At 45.9% G+C, this 22,381-nt stretch overlaps 1 protein-coding gene across 1 annotated transcript in view; it reads right to left on the bottom strand.

Moving 5' to 3' along the window:
- Positions 1-22,381, bottom strand: part of aifm3 (AIF family member 3) — a 191,652-nt gene that overhangs the window by 30,896 nt on the left and 138,375 nt on the right. Inside the window, exons 6-12 of the mRNA XM_078227646.1 lie at positions 19,513-19,557; positions 17,415-17,511; positions 14,148-14,260; positions 10,509-10,595; positions 7,865-7,956; positions 6,366-6,496; positions 1,260-1,375 (exon numbers count right to left, since the gene is read on the bottom strand). Of these exons, the coding sequence (XP_078083772.1) occupies positions 1,260-1,375; positions 6,366-6,496; positions 7,865-7,956; positions 10,509-10,595; positions 14,148-14,260; positions 17,415-17,511; positions 19,513-19,557 (681 nt within the window). The remainder of the gene's footprint in view (positions 1-1,259; positions 1,376-6,365; positions 6,497-7,864; positions 7,957-10,508; positions 10,596-14,147; positions 14,261-17,414; positions 17,512-19,512; positions 19,558-22,381) is intronic.

Below are 22,381 nucleotides of genomic sequence, written 5' to 3'. Positions count from 1 at the left end.
GGTTTTTTTCAAGTTAATTTTTACAGGATGTGGGTATCGCTGGCTGGGCCTATCCCTAACTGCCCTCCACTTCAGAGGGCCTTTGAGAGTCAATCACATTGCTCCGGCTCTGAAGGCCACACCAGGTAAGAACAGCAAATTTCCTTCCCTGAAGGATGTTAGTGAACCAGATGGGATTTTACAACCATGGTTTCACAGCCATCATTAGACTTATAATTCCAGATTTTTATTGAATTCAAATTTCACCATCTGCAGTGGTGGGATTCGAACCTGGATCCCCAGGGCATTACCCTGGGTTTCTGGATTGCTTCCCTAGTGATAATACCTCTAGGCCATTGCCTCCCTACTTGAACAGTAGAAATGATGATGTAACTTTGTGACTATGTGCATTGTTAAACATTACTTTCTGCATAGAATCATTGAATCCCTGCAGTGTAGAAGGAGACCATTCGGCCCATCGAGTCTGCACCGACCACAATCCCACCCAGGCCCTATCCCCATAACCCCATGCATTTACCCTTGCTAGTCCCTCTGACACTAAGGGGCAATTTAGCAGGGCCAATCTACCTAACCTGCACATCTTTGGCTACTTTCTGTGGAACATCTGTGGAAAGCATTTTTCTTTATAGGAAAACTTTTGTTTATATGGCGCACTTACTGACCTTGGGATATTCCAGTGCACTTTACACCTAATGAATTACCTTTGAGGTGTAGCTACTGTTGTAATGGAGGAATCACCAATTTGTGCACAGCAAGATCCCACAAAGAGCAATGCGATAATGATAAGACGATCGGTCAACGCTGACTGAAATCCATCATGACCCAGGACACCAGGGAGAAAGAATATTCCGAGATCCTTCACTTCCAGCTGGCAGTGTCTCAGTCTAACATCTCATCCGAAAGACAGCACTTTCGACAATACAGCACTCACTCAGCATTGCACTGAAGTGCTTGAGTATCAGGAGTGGGGCTTGATCTTACAGGGTTCTGGCGATGAGGTGAGGGGGCTACCACAGAGTCTTGCCAATGTCAATGATGGCACCTCAGTTATGAGATAAACAAATCAATGGAAAATCAACTTATTAGAAAAACCATTTAAGGTTCTGCCCTTCCAACTACTGAGGGTCATCCCACTGAAGCCTGTTCCTGCCCTATTTCTAACTGGATCAGGCCAAACCATCTGAAGGCTTCACTCCAACAAACACACTTCAACATGCACCCGTCAGCCAGTGACATCTCCATGGCTCGTTCGCACTTACTTTCATAATCGATCGCCCGACCTTCTCTCCCAGCACCTTCCTGAAGGGAATGTTTTCAATCCCAATGACGGACACAGAGTGGGCTTTATCCGTGAGGTAGGCGGCTACTTCCATCCCTAAGGAAAAGAAATAATTCTGTAATCCAGTCACTGCCCATGTCATCCAGCAGAACTTTACAACTCTGCCTAAGATTACTTCTCAACTCTAAAGCTGAAACTTTGTTGAACATTTATTAACTAACCAGGTTTGAGCTGTTCCTAACACTATGATTCATGTGGATTCACACTGCGTAGTGACAAACTTGGGATTGAATCACGTCACTGCTGACATGACAGAGGTCTTTACATGGTGGCACAGTGCACAGTGGTTAGCGGCAAGGTGGCACAGTGGTTAGCACTGCTGCCTCACAGCGCCAGGGACCCGGATTCAATTCCGGTCTTGGGTCACTGTCTGTGTGGAGTCTGCACGTTCTCCCTGTGTCTGCGTGGGTTTCCTCTGGGTGCTCCGGTTTCCTCCCACAGTCCAAAGATGTGCGGGTTAGGTTGATTGGCCATGCTAGATTGCCCCTTAGTGTCAGGGGAATTAGCAGGGTAAATGTGTGGGGTTACAGGAATAGGGCCTGGGTGGGATTGTGGTCGGTGCAGACTTGATGAGTTGAATGGCCTCTTTTTGTACTGTAGGGATTCTTTACGCAGTTGGCTATAAATATCCTATGAAAACCAGTTTTGGATACAAGACCACAACACAAAAAATAAACACAATTCAGCATAAATTGGCAGCATGGTGGCAATCATGGTTTGAATGAGATGTAGAAATGTCACACTGGTACCATAGTCATAACAGCATAAAAAGCGGGCCATTTGGTCCATTGGGTTCATGCCAGTTCTCTGTAGAACAATCTAATTGGCCCCATAATCTATCTCCATAGACCTGGAAGTTTGCTTCCCTCAGGTCTCCCCTGTATCTCTTGTCTAATTCCTCAAGTCCATCTCCCTTCGTCATTAGACGGATAGGAACAGCTTTTCCTTGTCAATAGTGAACTGCTTCTTGGGCAGAACAGACTGAGATCCATCCTGTAATGTGTCAGTGGTATACCTGACTTGGGAACTTCACTATATTGTAAAAGCAAAATACTGCGGATGCTGGAAATCTGTCGATAAGGAAGGTCTGGGATAAGGTAGAGGGCGGGAGAGATTAAGTGACAAAGATATCATGGAACAAAAGGCAAAGCATTGTTTTATTTGTACTTCTTTTAATTTAGTATTATGTATTCACTGTTCACAATGTGGTCTCCTCTACACTGGAGAGACTGCAGAATAAATGACTACTTTGCAGAACAGCCCTACTCAGTCCACAGGGATGACCCTGAGTTTCCATTTTAACCATTCTCCACCTCGCTCTCACACTCACATTTCTGTCCTTAGTCTGTGACAGTTTTTCAGTGAAACTCAACATAAGAATCATATAATCCTCCAGTGCAGAAGGAGGCCATTCGGCCCATCGAGTCTGCACTGACCTCAATCCCACCCAGGCTCTATTCCCATAACCCCATACATTTACCCTGCTAATCCCCCTGACAATAAGGGTCAATTTAGCATGGCCAATTCACCTAACCTGCAATTTTTGGACTGTGGGAGGAAACCGGAGCTCCCGGAGGAAACCCACACAGACACAAGGGGAACGTGCAAACTCCACACACACCTTGACCTGGGTCCCTGGTGCCGTGAAGCAGCAGTGCTAACCACTGTGCCACCGTGCTGCCCCAATTGCTCAAGGAACAACACCTCATCTTCCGATTAGGCTCTGTACAGCCTGCTGGACTCAACACTGAGTCACCAAGCTCAGCCAGTGAACTCTCACCCCAATTTCTTTTTGCCATGAGTCTGTCTTAATGTTTTCAGAGTTGCAGAATTGTTACAGTGCAGAAGGAGACCATTCAGCCCATCTTGTCTGCACCAGCTCTCCAAATGAGCATTATGACTTAGTGCCATTCCCTTGCCATTTCCCTGTACCCCTGTACATTGTTTCTATTCAAATAATCATCTAATACCCTCTTGAATGCCTCGACTGATCCTGGCTCCACCACACTTCCAGGCAGAACATTCCAGACCCAAACCACTCGCTGAGTGAAAAGGTTTTTTCTCGCATCTTATTTACTTCTTTTGCAAATTACATTAAATCTGTGCCCTCTCGTTTTTGATTCTTTTTCTCTACCTTGTTCAGCCCCCTCATGATTGCAAGCACCTCTATCAAATTGCCTCTTATCTGCCTTCTCCCCAAGCAGAATAGCCCCAACTTCTCCAATCTATCCTCATGACTCAAGTTTCTCATCCCTGGAACTGTCCTTGTAAACCTCCTCTGCGTTCTCTCCAATGCGTTCACATCCTTCCTGAAGTGTGGCACCCAGAACTCTACACTGAGGTCTAATTAATGTTGTTTACAAGTTCAGCATAACCTCTTTGCTTTTGTACACCATGCCGCTCTTAATGAAGCCCAGAACACTGTATATTTTATTAACTTCTCTCTCCATCTGCTCTGCTGCCTTTAATGTGTAGGCACATAAACACCCAGCTCCCTCTGCTCTTGCATACCCTTAGAATTTTACCCCTTACTTTAGACTGTATCTCTAAGTTCTTCCTCCCAAATTGCATTGCCTCACACTTCTCCACATTGAAATATATCCACCATCTTTCTGCCCACTCCATCAACTTGTCTATTTCCGTCTGAAATACCATATTGTGCTCCTCACAGTTCACAATGTTGCCAAGTTTTGGACAATCTGCAAACATTAACATTGTCCCCTGCACGCCAAGATGAAGATCATTAAGATATAATGAAAAGAGAAGATCCTAATAGTGACTCCTGGGGAACACCATTACAAACCTGCCCCCAGCCCCAAAAATATTCATTGACCATTCTCACTGTTCCCTCTTACTCAACCAATATTGTATTCACGTTCCTCCGTCCCTTTTATTCCATGAGCTATACCTTTCTCATAAGTCTGTTGTGTGGCACTGTATCAAATGCCTTTTTATGGGTGGCATGGTGGCATGGTGGTTAGCACTGCTGCCTCACAGCGCCAGGGACCCGGGTTTGATTCCTAGTTTGGGCCACTGTCTGTGCAGAGTCTGCACGTTCTCCCTGTGTCTGCATGAGTTTCCTCCGGGTGCTCCGATTTCCTCCCACAGTCCAAAAGACGTGCTGGTTAGGTGCACTGGCCATGCTAAATTCTCCCTCAGTGCACCCGAACAGGCACTGAAGTGTGGCGACTAGGGGATTTTCACAGTAACTTCATTGCAGTGTTAATGTAAGCCTACTTAAGACACTAATAAAACTTTAAACTTTAAAATTTTTAAATGTTAAACTTTTTCGAAGTCTATGTACACCACATCAACTGCCTTACCCTCATCAACCCTCCGTTACCTCTCCAAAAAACTCCAGCAAGTTAGTTAGACACTAGTTCCCCTTTAGAAACTCATGCTGGTTCTTCCTAATCAACCCACATTTTTCCATATGATTATTAGTTCTAGCCCGAATAATTGTTTCCAGAAGCTTCCCATCACCAATGTTTTTCATATTTTCTTTTTTGGACAGTGTCATTCATTAATCTGCCATTCACATTATCTGGAAAAAACTTTATCAGTTTACTACAATTCCCACTGTCTTTGCTTTTTGATCCATGGTATTTTTGTTATTCCTCTCCCCCTACGACTCACCCCAGTCAATTTTCAATGGCATAAGGCCCATCACATTTGTATCCTTTTTTCATTCATTCATGGGACACGGGTGTCGCAGGCTGGCCAGCATTTATTGCCCATCCCTAGTTGCCTTTGGAGGGCAGTTGAGAGTCAACCACATTGCTGTGGCTCTGGAATCACATGTAGGCCAGACCAGGAAAGGATGGCAGATTTCCTTCCCTAAAGGTCATTAATGAGGCAGATGGGTTTTTCCGACAATCGACAATGGTTTCATGGTCATCAGTAGATTCTTAATTCCAGATATTTTTATTGAATTCAAATTCCACCATCTGCCGTGGCGGGATTTGAACCCGGGTCCCCAGAACATTAGCTGAATTTCTGGATTAATAGTCTAGTGATAATACCACTAGGCCATCGTTTCCTTTTGAAGATATTCAACTCAGAACTTTGTTACTCTCTCCAAAGATGCTGTCAGACCTGCTGAATATTTCTAGCACTTTTTGTTATCATTTCACTACATTGTACTCAAATGTGATGGTTGGAGCAGAGTAAAATGAGTTTTACTGTAGTTAAACTGGGAGTGTTTCTGGATCAGTGTATATGGGTCAGTGTATATGGAGTGTTGCTGGGTCAGTGTATATGGGTCAGTGTATATGGAGTGTTGCTGAGTCAATTATATGGGTCAGTGTACATGGAGTATTGCTGGGTCAGTGTATATGGATTAGTGCATATGGATCAGTGTATACAGGTCAGTGTACATGGGTCAGTGTATATGGGTCAGTGTATATGGAGTGTTGCTGGGTCAGTGTATATGGAGTGTTGCTGGGTCAGTGTATATGGGTCAGTGTATACAGGTCACTGTTTATGGACCTTGCTGGCTCAGTGTATACGGGTCAGTGTATACGGGTCAGTGTATATGGGTCAGTGTATACGGGTCAGTGTATATGGGTCAGTGTATATGGGTCAGTGTATACGGGTCAGTGTATATGGGTCAGTGTATACGGGTCAGTGTATATGGGTCAGTGTATATGGGTCAGTGTATATGGGTCAGTGTATATGGGTCATTGTCTACAGGTCAGTGTATATGGGGGTTTGATCTGTTGGTTAAACCTTGTTCCACTGAGCTGAAGTGTTGAACATTAGTCTCCTTCCAGCAGTGGCACCACTGACCTTGATGATAACTGGATACATTCTTTAACATGGTGAGTCTGTTATCTTACTAATCCACTACTACAGCAACCCGAAAAGTAAGTGTCAAGGGTGAAAGGTTGTGTTCGAACTTTGCAAGTGAATTTGAAAAGATTGCGCCACAATCAGAAAATTAAATTGTGAACTCAAATACTGCCTAGCAATTCGAATAGGTTTGGTTCTGGCAGGCCGGATGGTAAGATAGTTCAGAAAGTCATACCTATGAAAGAAGCTCCCACTATAACAGCGTTCCTGTCATTGGCCAGCTTGGCGATGCAGTTCGCATCCTCAGGCGTCCTGAGCTGGTACACGTTCTCCAGGTCTGCCCCTTGGCACTGAAGTGGTTTCGGCCTGAAATGCAAGGGGTGAAGCTGGTGACGAGACCTCTCTGAGGCAAGGTTGGTGCAGGAAGTCAAGACTGGGTTGTCAACTAGTACGATCACGATGGGCCAAATGGCCTCATTCTATGCCCAAAACGTTGTCGGATTTGTGTAATGCCCTGTGACATTTCTATATGGTTCCAACTCCACTTATTCTGGTCAAAGACTCAAAGTCACCCAGAAATCAAACAGGACAAACAATCCTCGCTCAATGCATTCGCCCTGGGGACAAGACGGAATGCATCTGTCACACACACCTCTCCTTTAATAGGAGATAACTGGATTGTGGGCTTCAGGAATCATTGGTTAGGCCTTAGCTGTAGGAGTATTGTCTAATTCAGCCCACAATAGTCTAGGGGGGATAGTCTGTGAAAAAGTGAAGTGGAGATTTACTAGAACGGTGCCATGGCTGCTTGCAGAGTTAAAATTCATTTGCTAGATCTGGAATATAAAGATAGACTCAGTAATGGCGACCCTGACAACTATCAGTGATTGTTGTAAAAATCATTAATTCCCTTTAGGGTGGGAAATCTGCTGTCCTTACCTCAGTGGCTCTGAACCCACCACAGTGGGGCGGCATGGTGGCACAGTGGTTAGCATTGCGGTCTCACAGCGCCAGGGATCCGGGTTCAATTCTAGCCTCAGGTCACTGTCTGTGCAGAGTTTGCACATTCACCCTGTAACTGGGGTTTCCTCCCACAGTCCAAAGATGTGCGGGTTAGGTTGATTGGCCATGCTAAATTGACCCTAGTGTCAGGAGGACTAGCAGGGTAAATAAGTGGGGTTATAGGGATGGGACCTGGGTGGGATTGTGGTTGGTGCAGACTCGATGGGCCGAATGGCCTCCTTCTGCACTGTAGAGATTCTATGATTCTATGACTCAAAAACTCCAAAATGGCCGATCAAGCCACTCAGTTCAAGGGGCAATTAGGGATGGGCAACAAATGCCGGCCTTGCCAGCAGTGTCCATACCCCATGAAAGAATAAAGAACAAAAAGTGAGACAAGTGTCCAATTCACTGGTATCTAGGGATGTTGGTTGAGGAAGAAGATCCTCTTTTATTGTCAACACAGATCTTTAACATTCACCTGAATAGGTGAGCTGTCTTTACAGGTTATCCAATCAGTTTGACCCAGATGATGCAACATCCTGCTTTCAGTCAGGGGGGTCAGATCCAGGTTCAGGGGTTGACGCCAAAGGTCAAAGTGTTTACAGAAGAGTCAGGTTGACATTAGTGTGCTTGACCTCTGCACCCGTTCCCACCTGTGCACCCCAGTCCTCCCCAACACGCAAGGTTTAACAGGAAAAGCAGAATATCACAAACCCCTCAGCTAGTTACCTGCTCCCGGTTGCGATCAGTAATTTGTTGTACTCCATCTTGAATCCATCCTTAAAGTGGACCACCTTACTCTTTACATCCACTGACAACACCTGCAGTGGGGAGAGCTGGAGGTCAGTCTGGCACACTGAGTTACGGAGGGAATTATACCCTCATTTCTCGCAAGGATTGGTTCCGTAGTTTCCCACCAGTTTCCCCTGTGGGTGCTAAACCCAGGCTGGAGCTCAGCTCCATAGATCCCTGTACAAACATGCGAGTCGATACAGGACATGGCTTGGTTGTGATACCGCTGCAGCCAAATAGCCTGTCAACACTCACTGCCTCGGCTCAGATGGGAAGAATGGCCACTCGGGTGAAGGTGCTACACTCAGCACCCACGGGAGAGGGGCAGAGAGAGCCAGAGGAAAGGAGTGAAAATGCTGGGGCAGAAGTATTTTCCACATAAGGAAGGGTGGGATAGTCCTCTGCGGAGATGGTTACTGAGTGAGTGTTACAGCTAACAGCTGCCCCAGTGAGAGCGGGTGAGCATTGTGAGGGTGCAGGCATTCAGGGTTATAATGAGGGTGTGGTAGTTTGGGGTTGTAATGCTGATAGGGGCATTTCTAGAGACCTCATGAGGGGCTATTATTGAAGCTTAGAAAGTGGCCAGGTTTATACTGGAGGCGAGATAAGAATAAGAGTAATTTGAGAATAGCGGGATATTTGGATATATAGATGTCCAAAATAGGAATGCAGGTTACCTTCAGGCTGGGACTGTATTACATTGTTAATATAATGAGATCACAATCAAGATGGTGATATCATGATGACTGAGAGTGTTACTGGGGATTATTAAAATAGTGGGTATTACTGGGGATACTAGGAGAGTGAGGAGTAACACTGGGATTATAATGAGGATCAAGAATGTTACTGAGAGTTGTAATGAGGGTAGAGGACATTACTGAGAGTTGTAATGAGGGTGGAGGACATTACTGTGAGTTGTAATGAGGGTGGAGTACGTGACTGAGAATTGTAATGAGGGTGAAGGACATTACAGAGAGTTGTAATGAGCATGGGGTATTACTGAGAGTTGTAATGATGGTGGAGGACATTACTGAGAGTTGTAATGAGGGTAATGGATATTACTGAGAGTTGTAATGAGGGTGGAGGACATCACTGAGAGTTGTAATGAGGGTGGGGGACATTACTGAGAGTTGTAAAGAGGGTGGAGGACATTACTGAGAGTTGTAATGAGGGTGGGGGACATTACTGAGAGTTGTAATGAGGGTGGAGGACATTACTGAGAGTTGTAAAGAGGGTGGAGGACATTACTGAGAGTTGTAATGAGGGTGGAGAACATTACTGAGAGTTGTAATGAGGGTGGAGGACATTACTGAGAGTTGTAATGAGGGTGGAGGACATTACTGAGAGTTGTAATGAGGGTGGAGGACATTACTGAGAGTTGTAATGGGGGTGGAGGACATTACTGAGAGTTGTAATGAGGGTGGAGGACATTACTGAGAGTTGTAATGAGGGTGGAGAACATTGCTGAGGGTTGTAATGAGGGTGGAGGACATTACTGAGAGTTGTAAAGAGGGTGGAGGACATTACTGAGAGTTGTAATGAGGGTGGAGAACATTACTGAGAGTTGTAATGAGGGTGGAGAATGTTACTGAGAGTTGTAAAGAGGGTGGAGGACATTACTGAGAGTTGTAATGAGGGTGGAGGACATTACTGGGAGTTGTAAAGAGGGTGGAGGACATTACTGAGAGTTGTAATGAGGGTGGAGGACATTACTGGGAGTTGTAATGAGGGTGGAGGACATTACTGGGAGTTGTAAAGAGGGTGGAGGACATTACTGAGAGTTGTAATGAGGGTGGAGGACATTACTGGGAGTTGTAATGAGGGTGGAGGACATTACTAGGAGTTGTAATGAGGGTGGAGGACATTACTGAGGGTTGTAATGAGGGTGGAGGACATTACTGAGAGTTGTAAAGAGGGTGGAGGACATTACTGAGAGTTGTAATGAGGGTGGAGAACATTACTGAGAGTTGTAATGAGGGTGGAGAATGTTACTGAGAGTTGTAAAGAGGGTGGAGGACATTACTGAGAGTTGTAATGAGGGTGGAGGACATTACTGAGAGTTGTAATGAGGGTGGAGGACATTACTGGGAGTTGTAATGAGGGTGGAGGACATTACTGAGAGTTGTAATGAGGGTGGAGGACATTACTGAGAGTTGTAATGAGGGTGGAGGACATTACTGAGAGTTGTAATGAGGGTGGAGAATGTTACTGAGAGTTATAAAGATGGTGGAGGACATTACTGAGAGTTGTAAAGAGGGTGGAGGACATTACTGAGAGTTGTAATGAGGGTGGAGGACATTACTGAGAGTTGTAATGAGGGTGGAGTACGTGACTGAGAGTTGTAATGAGGGTGGAGGACATTACTGAGAGTTGTAAAGAGGGTGGAGGACATTACTGAGAGTTGTAATGAGGGTGGAGGACATTACTGAGAGTTGTAAAGAGGGTGGCGGACATTACTGAGAGTTGTAATGAGGGTGGAGGACATTACTGAGAGTTGTAATGAGGGTGGAGGACAATACTGAGAGTTGTAATGAGGGTGGGGGCAATGCTAACACAGGAAATAATGCTGCTGCTTTCTCACCTCTCTCTCCGTTTGCACTTCAATGTCGTACTGGGATAAGAATTCCTTGGAGCGCAGGGTAATCTGCTCAATCTGACACTCGAGGGACTGAAAACACAAGAAATGGCTATGAACACTGTGACACGCACTGCACACTCACAACACGTCCGCCTCGCTCTCGGGAACACACACAACTGCGCACGCACTGAGTTTACGGCTTCTGTTAACACAAGAGAATTCTCGCAGCCATCCCGACATAGACACAGATCACTGTCCCTTCCTCATCACTGGACCAGAGTCCTGGAACTCCCTACCTAACAGCACTGTGCTGGGACCTTGGGCTACAGATACAGACCCAGCACTACCTTCTCCAGGGCAGCACGATGGACAATAAACTTTAGGTTTGTCAGTGACTCCCATATCCCAAAAATGATTTTTAAGAAACAACCCTCGGTATCAGAGGGGCTGTGGTCTTTGGATGAGGAGGTGAGGCTGAGATCTTTGATATTTGCAGTAGGTTGTAACGTTTAACTGCAGTGGAAAATGGGAGCTCGCCCCTGTCAATGCTCCTCTCCCAGCCCATGCCATCGGCCCCGAGTGGTTCTCCTCTGTGCCACTGAAGCAAAATATCGGACAAGCACCGAGAATCAAAATGGCTGCCACTGAGTGCAGGTGGCAACTGTGGGCTCCTATCAGTATTAGCTTTGCCTCTAAATCACTGGTTTGTTTTACTTTGGAATCTGATCTCAGGTGCCAAATCAGTTTTAGCCCCTCAGGTAATTCCTGATCCAATCCACTACCCTTTCTGAGCCGTGACCATAAGCTGACCTCAGCTGGTATGGTGTAGGAGAGATGTGGCCTTGGCCTCAGCAACACAGGAACAACATGAGAATAAAATAAGCTGGGGCTCCTATCTCCCTGTGACAGATAGTTGGCAAGTTTGTGGTGATTTTCTATGTTTCTATATTAGACAGGGTAGATTCAGAAATAATGTTTCCGATAGTGGGGGAGTCCAGAACTAGGGGTCATAATTTGAGGATAATGGGTAAACCTTGTAGAACTGAGGTGAGGAGAAACTTCTTCACCCAGAGGGTGGTGAATGTGTGGAATTCACTGCCACAGATGTAGTTGAGGCCAAAACATTGGCTGGAATTCTACCACCTCGCCGCCCCGGAGTCAGCGCTGGTGAGGTTCCCAGGAGAGAAATCTCCATTGGCCTCGGGTGGGATTTTACAATCTCGCCCTTGTATGATTTCAAGAAGAAATTAGATATAGCCCTCGGGGCTAAAAGGACCAAGAGATATGGGGGGGAAGGGGGGATCAGGATATTGAATTTGATGATCAGCCATGATCAAGGTGAATGGTGGAGCAGGCTCGAAGGGCCGAATGGCCTCCTCTTGCTTCTGTTTTCTATGTTACTATGATTCCAATCCACTGCAGGCAATGGTTGAAGATCGACAATACTAAATTGTCTGCCCGGTTTCCCACCTGCACCATTTTGCTTTGCATTGATTTCAGTTGAAATGAAACTCCACCATGGTGCGTAACCTGTGGCTAACTCCACTTTCTCCATTTGGCACCTTGGCCCACAGTTAACATGACTCCCCTTGTGTGAAGCTCAGGTGAGAACCAGATAACAGAGCAGCCTGTGCTTTTAGCAGTCAAGGGGGTCTGACAGGGTAGATGCTGAGAGGATGTTCCCCCTTGTGGGAGATCTTGATTCAGGGGGGCACATTTTCAGAGGAAGGGATCGCCCATTTAAGACGGAGATGAGGAGGAATCTCTTCTCTCAGAGTGCCGTGACTCTTTGGAGTTTGCTAACCTAGGCTGCTTTGGCAGCTGAGGCATTGAATATGCTCAGAATTGAGTCAGGCAGATTTTTCACCCATGTGGCTATGGGGACAGGCTGGAAAGTAGGCTTGAGGCTAAAATCAGATCAGCCACGATCTCGTTGCAGGGTAGAGCAGGCCCGAAGGCCATGTGGCCAACTCCTGCTTTCTAGGTTTATATTTCCTTGGTGTGCTGCTATTCGCTGTGATTGTTCAGGCATTATAAAATGGCTCCTTGATAATGTGAATAGCTCGCAGCTGTGAAACTTTACTCCCCAGAAACCTCTGCTGCTTCAGGAGAGGAGGAAATAAAATAAAAGGAAATGCGGTGCTCAGAATAAAAACAACAAAATGGATGAAGAATAAAATCAATTACAACCTCTAGAAGCAGCTCAAAGTATCAGTGGGTGCAATTAGATATATATGCCAGAATGTTACCACCTCGCTCCCCCCCACCAAGGCTCGTGAGATCCCGCCCGAGGCCAACAGAGAATGCCGTTCTGCGAGCCTCACCCACCCCAGAAAAATTCCGGCAATATTCTCTCCCCACAGATACTGTCAGAAATTTTCTGCTGAAATTTTCCAGCATTTTCTGTTTTTGTGTGTAGATACCGGGCCCTGTTGTCCTGTGTGGATCGCTGTCAGCTAACTGCTTGCAACATGGGAACAGGGCAGGGCTACCCAGGCCTTGGGCCTAGTCGCCCATTCAATGAGATCAGAGTTCATTTGTATGTCAACCTCATCGACAGGCTGATGCCCCCTATCCCTGGGAAACTCATCCAACCCAAAACTGTGTACAGTTCTGGTCACCGTATTATAGGAAGGATATTATTAAACTAGAAAGAGTGCAGAAAAGATTTACTAGGATGTTACCGGGACTCGATGGTTTGAGTTAGAAGGAGAGGCTGGATAGACTGGGACTTTTTTCCCTGGAGTGTAGGAGGCTGAGGGGTGATCTTATAAAGGTCTATAAAATAATGAGGGGAATAGATCAGTTAGATAGTCAACATCTTTTCCCAAAGGTAGGGGAGTCTAAAACTAGAGGGCATAGGTTTAAGGTGAGAGGGGAGAGGTACAAAAGGGTCCAGAGGGGCAATTTTTTCACACACAGGGTGGTGAGTGTCTGGAAGTTGCCAGAGGTAGTAGTAGAGGTGGGTACAATATTGTCTTTTAAGAAGCATTTAGACAGTTACGTGGGTAAGATGGGTCTTGAGGGATATGGGCCAAATGTGGGCAATTGGGACTAGTTTAGTGGTTAAAAAAAGGGACGACATTGACAAGTTGGGCCGAAGGGCCTGTATCCATGCTGTAAACCACTATGACTCTAAACTTAGTCTTGAAAACTCCAAATTTCTCAGAATCCAGAGCCTTTCACCACAGGGAATTCCAGATTTTCACTAACAAATCTGTGTAAGAAAAAAGTGCTTTCTGATTCCACACCTCTCAGTCTTAACTCTAATTTTAAGACCTTGTCCCCTTATTCTGGATTCCTCCACCACACCACACTCCAATCCAGACAATATTGGATTGTCCCTAAGGATCTTAACGAATCAGTTTAGAATTTTAAACAGCCCCGTTAGACCAGCTCCCAACCTCCTGTCATCAGAGGAATGCAAGCTGCGTTTATACAATCCATCCACATCATTTGCCCCTTCTGGCCCCAGTATCATTCTTACACTCCCTCCAAGACTGAATTATCCGTCTATGACCGTCACAGGCTGTTGTTTGGAAACACTGGCTGTCCAAACAAGAGTTGCCTGTGTCTGTGGCTTGTGCATCACATTGGCTGGGGGTGGGGGAGGCTGGGTCGGTTTTAGATACAGATACAAACCTTACTTAGTTTAGGTCTGTCGTAAGGCAGGTGCAGCTCCATGGTGCACATTACAATGCGTTCGGTGAAGCCTTCCTGTCTCAGTGTTTCTGCACACACCAGTCCTGCGGGGCCTGGGTGGGAGAGAGGAGAAACAGTCAGCTCCATGGCGGCGAATGAGAGACCATAAACAACAACAACTTGCATTCATATAGTACCTGTAACTTAGTAAAATATACTAAGGTGCTCCATGGAAGCGCAGGCAGTATTGGCACTAACGAAGGAGACTTTAGACAGGTGACCAAAAAAGTTGGTCAAAGAGGTAGACTTTTAAGAACACGTTGAAGGAGGAGAGAGAGAGATGAAGAGAGAGTGACACAGCAGGAGAGAGCAAGAGTGAGAGAGTAAGAGAATGAGAGAGAGTGACAGAGAGAATGAGAGAGAACAAAAGAGAACGAGAGTGAGCAAGAGAGTGAGAGAGCAAAAGAGCGAGAGTGAGAAAGAGAGCAAGAGAATGAGAGAGAGCAACAGAGAGAAAGTGAGAGAGCAAGAGAGAGTTAGAGCAAGAGATAAAGAGAGAACAAGAGAGAGCGAGAGTGAGCAAGAGAGTGTGAGAGCAAGAGAATGAGAGAGAGTGAGAGTGAGAGAGCAAGAGGAGAGAGTGCAAGAGACTGTGAGAGCAGGAAAGTGACAGAGCAAGAGAGAGAGAGAGCAAGAGAAGGAGAGTGAGTGAGAGTGAAAGAGCAAGAGAACAAGAGAGAGAGCGAGACTGAGAGAGAGGTGGAGGGGTCGTAAGATTTAGGGATGAAATTCCAGAGTATGTGCGCAAGACGACTGAAGGCACAGTCAACTTGTTGGGGCAGTGGAAGTGGAAGAGGTGAAAATTGAAGGGATGCAACATTTGTGGAGAGTTTTAAGGCTCGTGAAGTCTATAGTGGGGGATCCTCATGTAGATCAGTGTGGCCAGGGTAAACGGGACTTGGTCCGAATTAGAATACAGCAGTTTTGGACGTTGCGAGGCAGAAAGATTATTTTGTTAAACCGGGTGAGACATTTAGAAGATATCAGTTGGAAATAGTCAGTCTTAAGAACACAGGAATGTGAGAACAGGAACAAGCCATTCAGCCCCTCAACGCTGCTGTGCCAGTAAATAAGATCAGGACTGATCTAAAGCTTAGCTCCAGCCAACCCTCTAAACCCACGTTTAGCAAAAACCTTCAATCTTCGATTTAGAATGATTAATGGAGCGAGTGCGTGATGCTTTCTGTGGGAGAGAGTGCTCCATCTCAAATAATTGTCCACATCCCCCTCGTCACAATCCCTGTTGGGGAACCAAAATTAAAAGCCACCTCATTTACTAAATCACCCCCAAATGAAGAAATCGCCCACAAGACTTACATGTTTTTGGAACTTTTACTTTAACACGAATCAGGAGCAATGTAAATTAAACACGATTGTACAGGCAAATGGTACTCCCAATAGGTAAATCTCACACTAAACAGTTGATACAACACAAAACGCTGTTCTTTATTCATGCGGAGTAGGGCTGGAGTTCTATCTGACAGCAACTATCATCTGACACTAATCTCAAAATTGCAATCCCCTACCCCGGTAACCTATCGCCCTTTTTGTTTTAACCAAGAGTCCATCCAGCTCCATCTTTTCAAGAAGTTCCAAAGGCTCATGACTTTGAGAGAAAACAATTTGCTTTATCCCCGTTTTAAATGGGTGACCCTTATTTTTAAATAGTGACCCCCTCATTCTAGATTCTCCCAAGGAAGCAAGGCACATTTCTATGAACCTTCTCTCCCTCTCAGGTCACATGCTCGTGATGTTGCAGTTTTCCAGGATTCCTGTTCATCCGACAAACCAATAACCCCCTGGTTCACAGTCTGGTCACTTCTGGGAAAATAACCACAACCTTCCAGGTTTTAGACCTTTTTAGCCAGCTCACACAGTCTCTGCGAGAGCTCTGTCTCCTTTTCTGCCAAACTGAAAAAAACTGATTTCTTCCTGAGAGAGATTTGCTTCTTCCCCTCACACGAATTCTGTGTTCCTCTTTCTGTCTCGGTCTGCTTTCTCTTTGTAGCCGCATCTGTGCGCTGATCACCTTCTCCCTCCGGCTCTCCGAACTTAAGCAGTAGCTTCTTTGTCTATCATCTTTGTGTCCGGCCACATGGCCTTTGTTTCGCAACTTTCTTCCTGTTGGTACTGCTTCCAGGTCAAGGGTTGCGGCATCACAAAGACCAGAATTTTTTAATATCCAGGAGAATTTCAGTTGATCCGTTTACAATTGAAGCAAAACTCTTGCAACATGGTGGCACAGTGGTTAGCACTGCTGCCTCACACCGCCAGGGACCCAGGCTCGACTTTCGGCTTGGGTGACTGTCTGTGTGGAGTCTGCACATTCTCCCCGTATCTGCGGGTGCTCTGGTTTCCTCCCACAGACCGAAAGATGTGCTGGTTAGGTGGATTGGCCATGCTAAATTCTTCCTCAGTGAACCTGAACAGGCGCCGGAGTGTGGCGACTAGGGGATTTTCACAGTAACTTCATTGCAGTGTTAATATAAGCCTACTTGTGACACTAATAAGTAAACTTTTATTGTGCACAATTCTGGTCGCCACACTACCAGAAGAATGTTGATGCTTTGGAGAGGGTACAGAAGAGGTTTACCAGGATGTTACCTGGCCTGGAGGGCATTAGCTATGAGGAGAGGTTGGATAAACTCGGTTTGTTCTCACTGAAATAACGGAGGTTGAGGGATGACCTGATAGAGGTTTACAAGACTATGAGAGGCATGGACAGAGTGGATAGTTAGATGCTCTTTCCTAGAGTAGAAAAATCAAGTACTAGGGGACATAGGTTTAAGGTGCGTGGGGAAACGTTTAGAGGAGATGTGCGAGGCAAGTTTTTTACACAGAGGGTGATGAATGTCTGGAATGCGCTGCCCATGGAGGTGGTGGGAGCAGGTACAACAGCAGCATTTAAGGGGCATTTAGATGAATACATGAATAGGATGGGAACGGAAGGATACGGACTCTGTAAGTGCATACGGTTTTAGTTTAGGCCGGCACCATGATTGGCGCAGGCTTGGAGGGCCTTAGGGCCTGTTCCTGTGCTGTACTGTTCTTTGTTCTTTTCATTCTTAAATCCTTTTCAAATCATGAAAGGCGCTATCTAAATGCAAACTATTGCTTTCTGTTAAACGAAGGTTCCCAATCCCCTCCATTTCCCCATGGCCTCGCCTCCAGCCACTTTCATTGGCTTTCCGGGAACTGGGCACGTACCTGAGCCAATGATGAGCACACTGGTGCTGCTAAAACTGTTGTCGCAAAGAGTCGTGCACCTTGCCATCCGCTTCACCCTCTTCTGTGACTGGAGAGCCTGGGAGCAAAGGGGGTAGAAGGTGAAATCACAGTGGCAACAATTCTGGTGTCGGGGTTGGGGGTGTGGGGTGGGGGGGGACTCCATAGGGCTAGGTGCATTGTCAGCGCTGAATGTCACAGTCAGTCGTCCAGATGGAGCAGCCTGACGTCTGCGATCTGAACATCTCCACACGGCCCCCCCCCCCGTGTAGGGGGAGAAAGCAACATTAAAAAGGGACATTGCTGACAGTTCTGGATTTTGATTGCATTCCCAGCTTCTCTCACCAGAATACAGCAAACATATCAGAATGTTTAAAAGCACCTTCTGAAGCAGAAAATGCTTAAAGTTTATTTATTCGTGTCACAAGTAGGCTTATATTAACACTGCAATGAAGATTACTATGAAAATCCCCTAGCTGCCACACTCCAATGCCTGTTCCGGTACACTGAGGGAGAATTTTACCACAGCCAATGCATCTAACCAGCACATCTTTGGACTGTGGGAGGAAACCGGAGCACCCGGAGGAAACCCATGGAGGGAGAACATGCAAACTCCACATAGACAGTGACCCAACCTGGGAATCGAACCCAGGTCCCTGGCTCTGTGAGGCAGCACTGCTAACCACTGTACCACTGTGCAGCCCTTGCTCAGCAGGGTATATGAAGAGAGGGAGTTTCAAGTCGTGATGACCTTTCAAAGCAACTTTTCCAGCACTTTCTATTTTGAAATTCAGCCCACCAGCATCTGCTGTGCAGTGTTTTGCTTTTGGTAAGAGGGTGTGTCAGTGTCGAGAGGCAGTGACATGGTTCACCACACTGGGTCTCAGGCCCAGGGGGATCGCAGCCAGACTGAAGCTAGCAGGAGTGCAGAGTGAGGGCTGGAGAGTCACTCAACTCCAGCACAGAGGGAGAAACAATTGCTGCACAAACAGAATGTTAACATTCATCCAGGACAAATCGCTGCTGCCTTTTTGTTTGGAAGCGTTTGTCTTCACCCTTGTCAAAGTGAAGAAACTAAGTCCTGGGCTTGAGTAAGGAAGGGTGACACCCAGAGCAGAATTCTACCAGCACGTCCGTCTGGGTTTCACACGATCCCGCCCAAGGCCAACAGAGAATGCCATTCTCCGAGCCTCGCCCGCCCCCAGGCGTGCCGGTAAAATTCCAGCTCCAGTGTCAAACATTCTCGGGTCAGGATAGCTGCAAGTTACTGCAACCTGCACCAACAATCAGATTTAACTCCAAATAGCAACACCTCCAGCACCTGGCCCTAAATATCTGCTGGCAAAAAGCCAGCGAGGCAGATGAGGAGATTTTGTGTTATGATCTGGAACGCATGGCATGAAGGGTGGCACGATGGCACAGTGGTTCGCACCGCTGCCTCACAGCTCCAGGGACCCAGGTTCAATTTCCAGCTTGGGTCATTGTCTGTGTGGAGTTTACACATTCTCCCCATGTCTGCGTGGGTTTCCTCCGGGTGCTCTGGTTTCCTCCCACAGACCGAAAGACGTGCATTGGCCATGCTAAATTCTCCCTCAGTGTACCCGAACAGGCGCCGGAGTGTGGCGACTAGGGGTTTTTCACAGTAACTTCATTGCAGTGTTAATGTAAGCCTACTTGTAACTCTAATAAATATAAATAAAAGAACGGGAGATGGAAGCAGATTCAATGATACCTTTGAAAAGGGGATTGCGTTGAAAAATCATAGGGGTATGCGGAAAGCGTAGGATGGGGAGGAGCCAGCACAGAGACAATGGGCCAAATGGTCTCGGCCTGTGCTGTATAATTTGATATTCAGACCTCCCCTGTGTGAAGCTGCCCATTAGCTGCAAGTTAGACTTATCTTTTCTTTTTCTGCGGACTCATGGGCAGTCAATGTGAGTGGAGCCTGTTCAAACCCACTTTATATCTCATCGTTACAGCCTGTTAATGAGATTGGGTTTTCATTGGCAATGCTCGAGGGCTGGATTCACTCCCAGAACACACACATTAAAGGAGCAATTTCACAAGGGCACTGTGTTACCTGTTTACTTGCTCGCACCATCACTTTCTCCTTTTCGATTCTGACCTGCGAAGATGAACAGAGTTGATCAGAGATTGAAAATAACAGTCAAGAATGCAAACTGGAACAACAACACCTCATAGGAACATAGGAATTTGGAGCAGAGGTTGGCAAATTCAGCCCTACGGGCCTGCTCCACCATTCAGTCAGTTCATGGCTGATCTCTTAATTAAAACAAATTACTGCGGATGCTGGAATCTGAAACCAAAACAGAAAATGCTGGAAAATCTCAGCAGGTCTGGCAGCATCTGTAAGGAGAGAAAAGAACTGACGTTTCGAGTCCAGATGACCCTTTGTCAAAGATGACCACAAGCTGTATTTTGCTTTTATTAAAGTTGATTAGAGTGTGTTCTCCAACCAGGGTAGCATTAAGGACTGAAGAAGTGCTTTGTCTTGTATCCATGACATCTGACGGCACGGTGGCACAGCGGTTAGCACTGCTGCCTCACAGCTCCACGGTCCCAGGTTCAGCCGCAGCGTTTCCTGAAACTTCTGTGCAATTTTCAGTTCATTTGAAAATCATACCATATCTTTCCGTTTTTTCGAGGTTCTTGCATTTAATGAAGAATAATTATTTTTTTGCATTCTCATGCATTTGTTCAATCATATTTTAATGCATGTTCAAGAGATCAGCATGGCTGATCTCTCCCTGGTCTCAAATCCACATCTCCGCCTGTTCCCCATATTTCCTTAACCCTTTTTTTAATTAGATCTATATCTATCTCTTTCTTGAAACCATTTAATGATTCAGACTCTACGGGGCACTATGGGGCAGCGAGTTCCATAAACATCTTCTGATGACACACATTACAACCTTCTGGACCAACATTGAGTTCAGCAACTTTAGACTGTGAACTTTCCCCTCCATCTTGACACCCCTTTTTGTATTTTGGTCCCCTTAGTTTCCCCTAATACAACCTCGCCCCTCCCCCACAGGGCCACCTGTCACTTGTTTTTTGGTTTTGCTCCTTCTGAGCACTGACCTTTGTTCTCCTGTTAGCACATTCTGCTATCCAGTACCTTTGCTACTATTAGCTCTTCTTCAGTCCTTAATGCTACCATTAACACCCACTTTGTCTTGTATCCATGACATCTGACAGCAGGGTGGCACAGTGGTTAGCACTGCTGCCTCACAGCTCCAGGGTCCCAGGTTCGATTCCAGCCTTGGGTGACTGTCTGTGTGGAGTTTGCACATTCTCCCCGTGTCTGCGTGGGTTTCCTCCGGGTACTCTGATTTCCTCCCACACTCAAAAAATTGGCCATACTAAATTGCCCCTTAGTGTCCAAACTATGTTGGTTAGCGGGGTAAATAAGTGGGGCTATAGTGTGGGGTAAGATGTTCAGCTGAAGAGTCGGTGCAGGCTCGATGGGCTGAATGGCCTCCTTCTGCACTGTAGTGGTTCTATGGCATGTTTGTCAATCTCTCCTTAACTCTGACCTATTCCTGACCTTCTATTCCCTCTCCAACAATATAATTCATGACATTTCTATCCCTCTTCAGTTCTTAGACGATTTATATGGACTTGAAATGTTAACTCTGTTTCTCTCCACAGATGCTGCCAGACCTGCTGAGATTTTCCAGCATTCTGTTTCTATTTTCGTTTTCCAGCATCTGCGGTATTTTGCTTTTATTAACGTTGATTAGAATGTATTCTTCACCACGATTCTGTGCAACTTATAGTTCATTTGATAATCATAGCAAATCTTTCCATTGTTCAAGATTCTTGCATTTAATGAAGAATAATTTTTTTTTTTGCATTTTCATGCATTTGTTCAATTGTATTTTAACGTGTGTTCCTTTCTGTTTAACAATATTGTTTGATAATCTTGCCTCAGTAAGATTCCACTCTGTGTCTCACCATGACTGGAGCCTCTATTCTTCAGCCAGAGGCTGTTATTTTCGTTAAACATTTGAAGCTTTATGTTGAAGGTTAGCCGTTTACAATTCGCCGAATCTTCATCATTGAGTGAGGATAATTTTGCAGGCGACAGCGAATCAGAACTTGTTTTACATCTCTCCCGATTAATGGTCACTGACTACTGCTCAGGTGGGGCTTGGTCACCGGATAGGATTGGATGGGCTGAATGGTCTCTCTCTGCGAGGTGATTCACTAGGCTAATCCCTAGGATGAGAGGGTTGTCCTCGCAAGAGAGACTAAGTAGTCTAAGTCAGTATTCCTTGGAGTTTAGAAGAGTGAGGGGTGACCTTATTCAAACATATAGGCTGGAATTTTATCGCCCCTCCCACCACGGGAATCGGAGCAGGCGAGCGGCGGACAATGGGAAGGTCTGTTGATCTCGGGTGGGATTTGACGGTTTTAGGACGAGCAAGGCATAAAATCCCACCCATAAGATTCCTGAGGGGGCTTGACAGGGTAGATGGTGAGATGTTTACACGAATGGGAGAGTCTCCAACAAGGGGACAAGATAGCTACAAGATAAAGGGCCGATCATTTAAAACTGAGGTGCGTTGAAACTTCTTGTCACAGAGGCTGGTGAATCTCTAGAATTCTCTGCCCCAGGGGGTAGTGGAGGCTGGATCATTAGGAGTATTTAAAGTGGAAGTGGATAAATATTTGATAGATCGAGGAATAGAGGGCTGTGGGGAAATGGCACAGAAAAGGAACTGAGGACGGCATAGATCAGCCACGATGGTACTGAATGGCGGGGCAGGCTTGAAGGGCCTCATGGTCCACTCCTGCTTCTATTTCTTATGTTCTTGTGTGTTTCTAACTAATTTGATATAAATGCCCAGGGAGAGATTTAGAAGCTTGAGGAAATAAAGAAAAGGAAGGAAATGCTTTCAGATTAAATGGTTAGACACATTTGT

The sequence above is a fragment of the Mustelus asterias genome, chromosome 13, assembly GCF_964213995.1.
Source record: "Mustelus asterias chromosome 13, sMusAst1.hap1.1, whole genome shotgun sequence".
In the NCBI taxonomy this organism is placed as follows: domain Eukaryota; kingdom Metazoa; phylum Chordata; class Chondrichthyes; order Carcharhiniformes; family Triakidae; genus Mustelus; species Mustelus asterias.
This window is presented reverse-complemented; position numbering and strand designations above follow the sequence as displayed.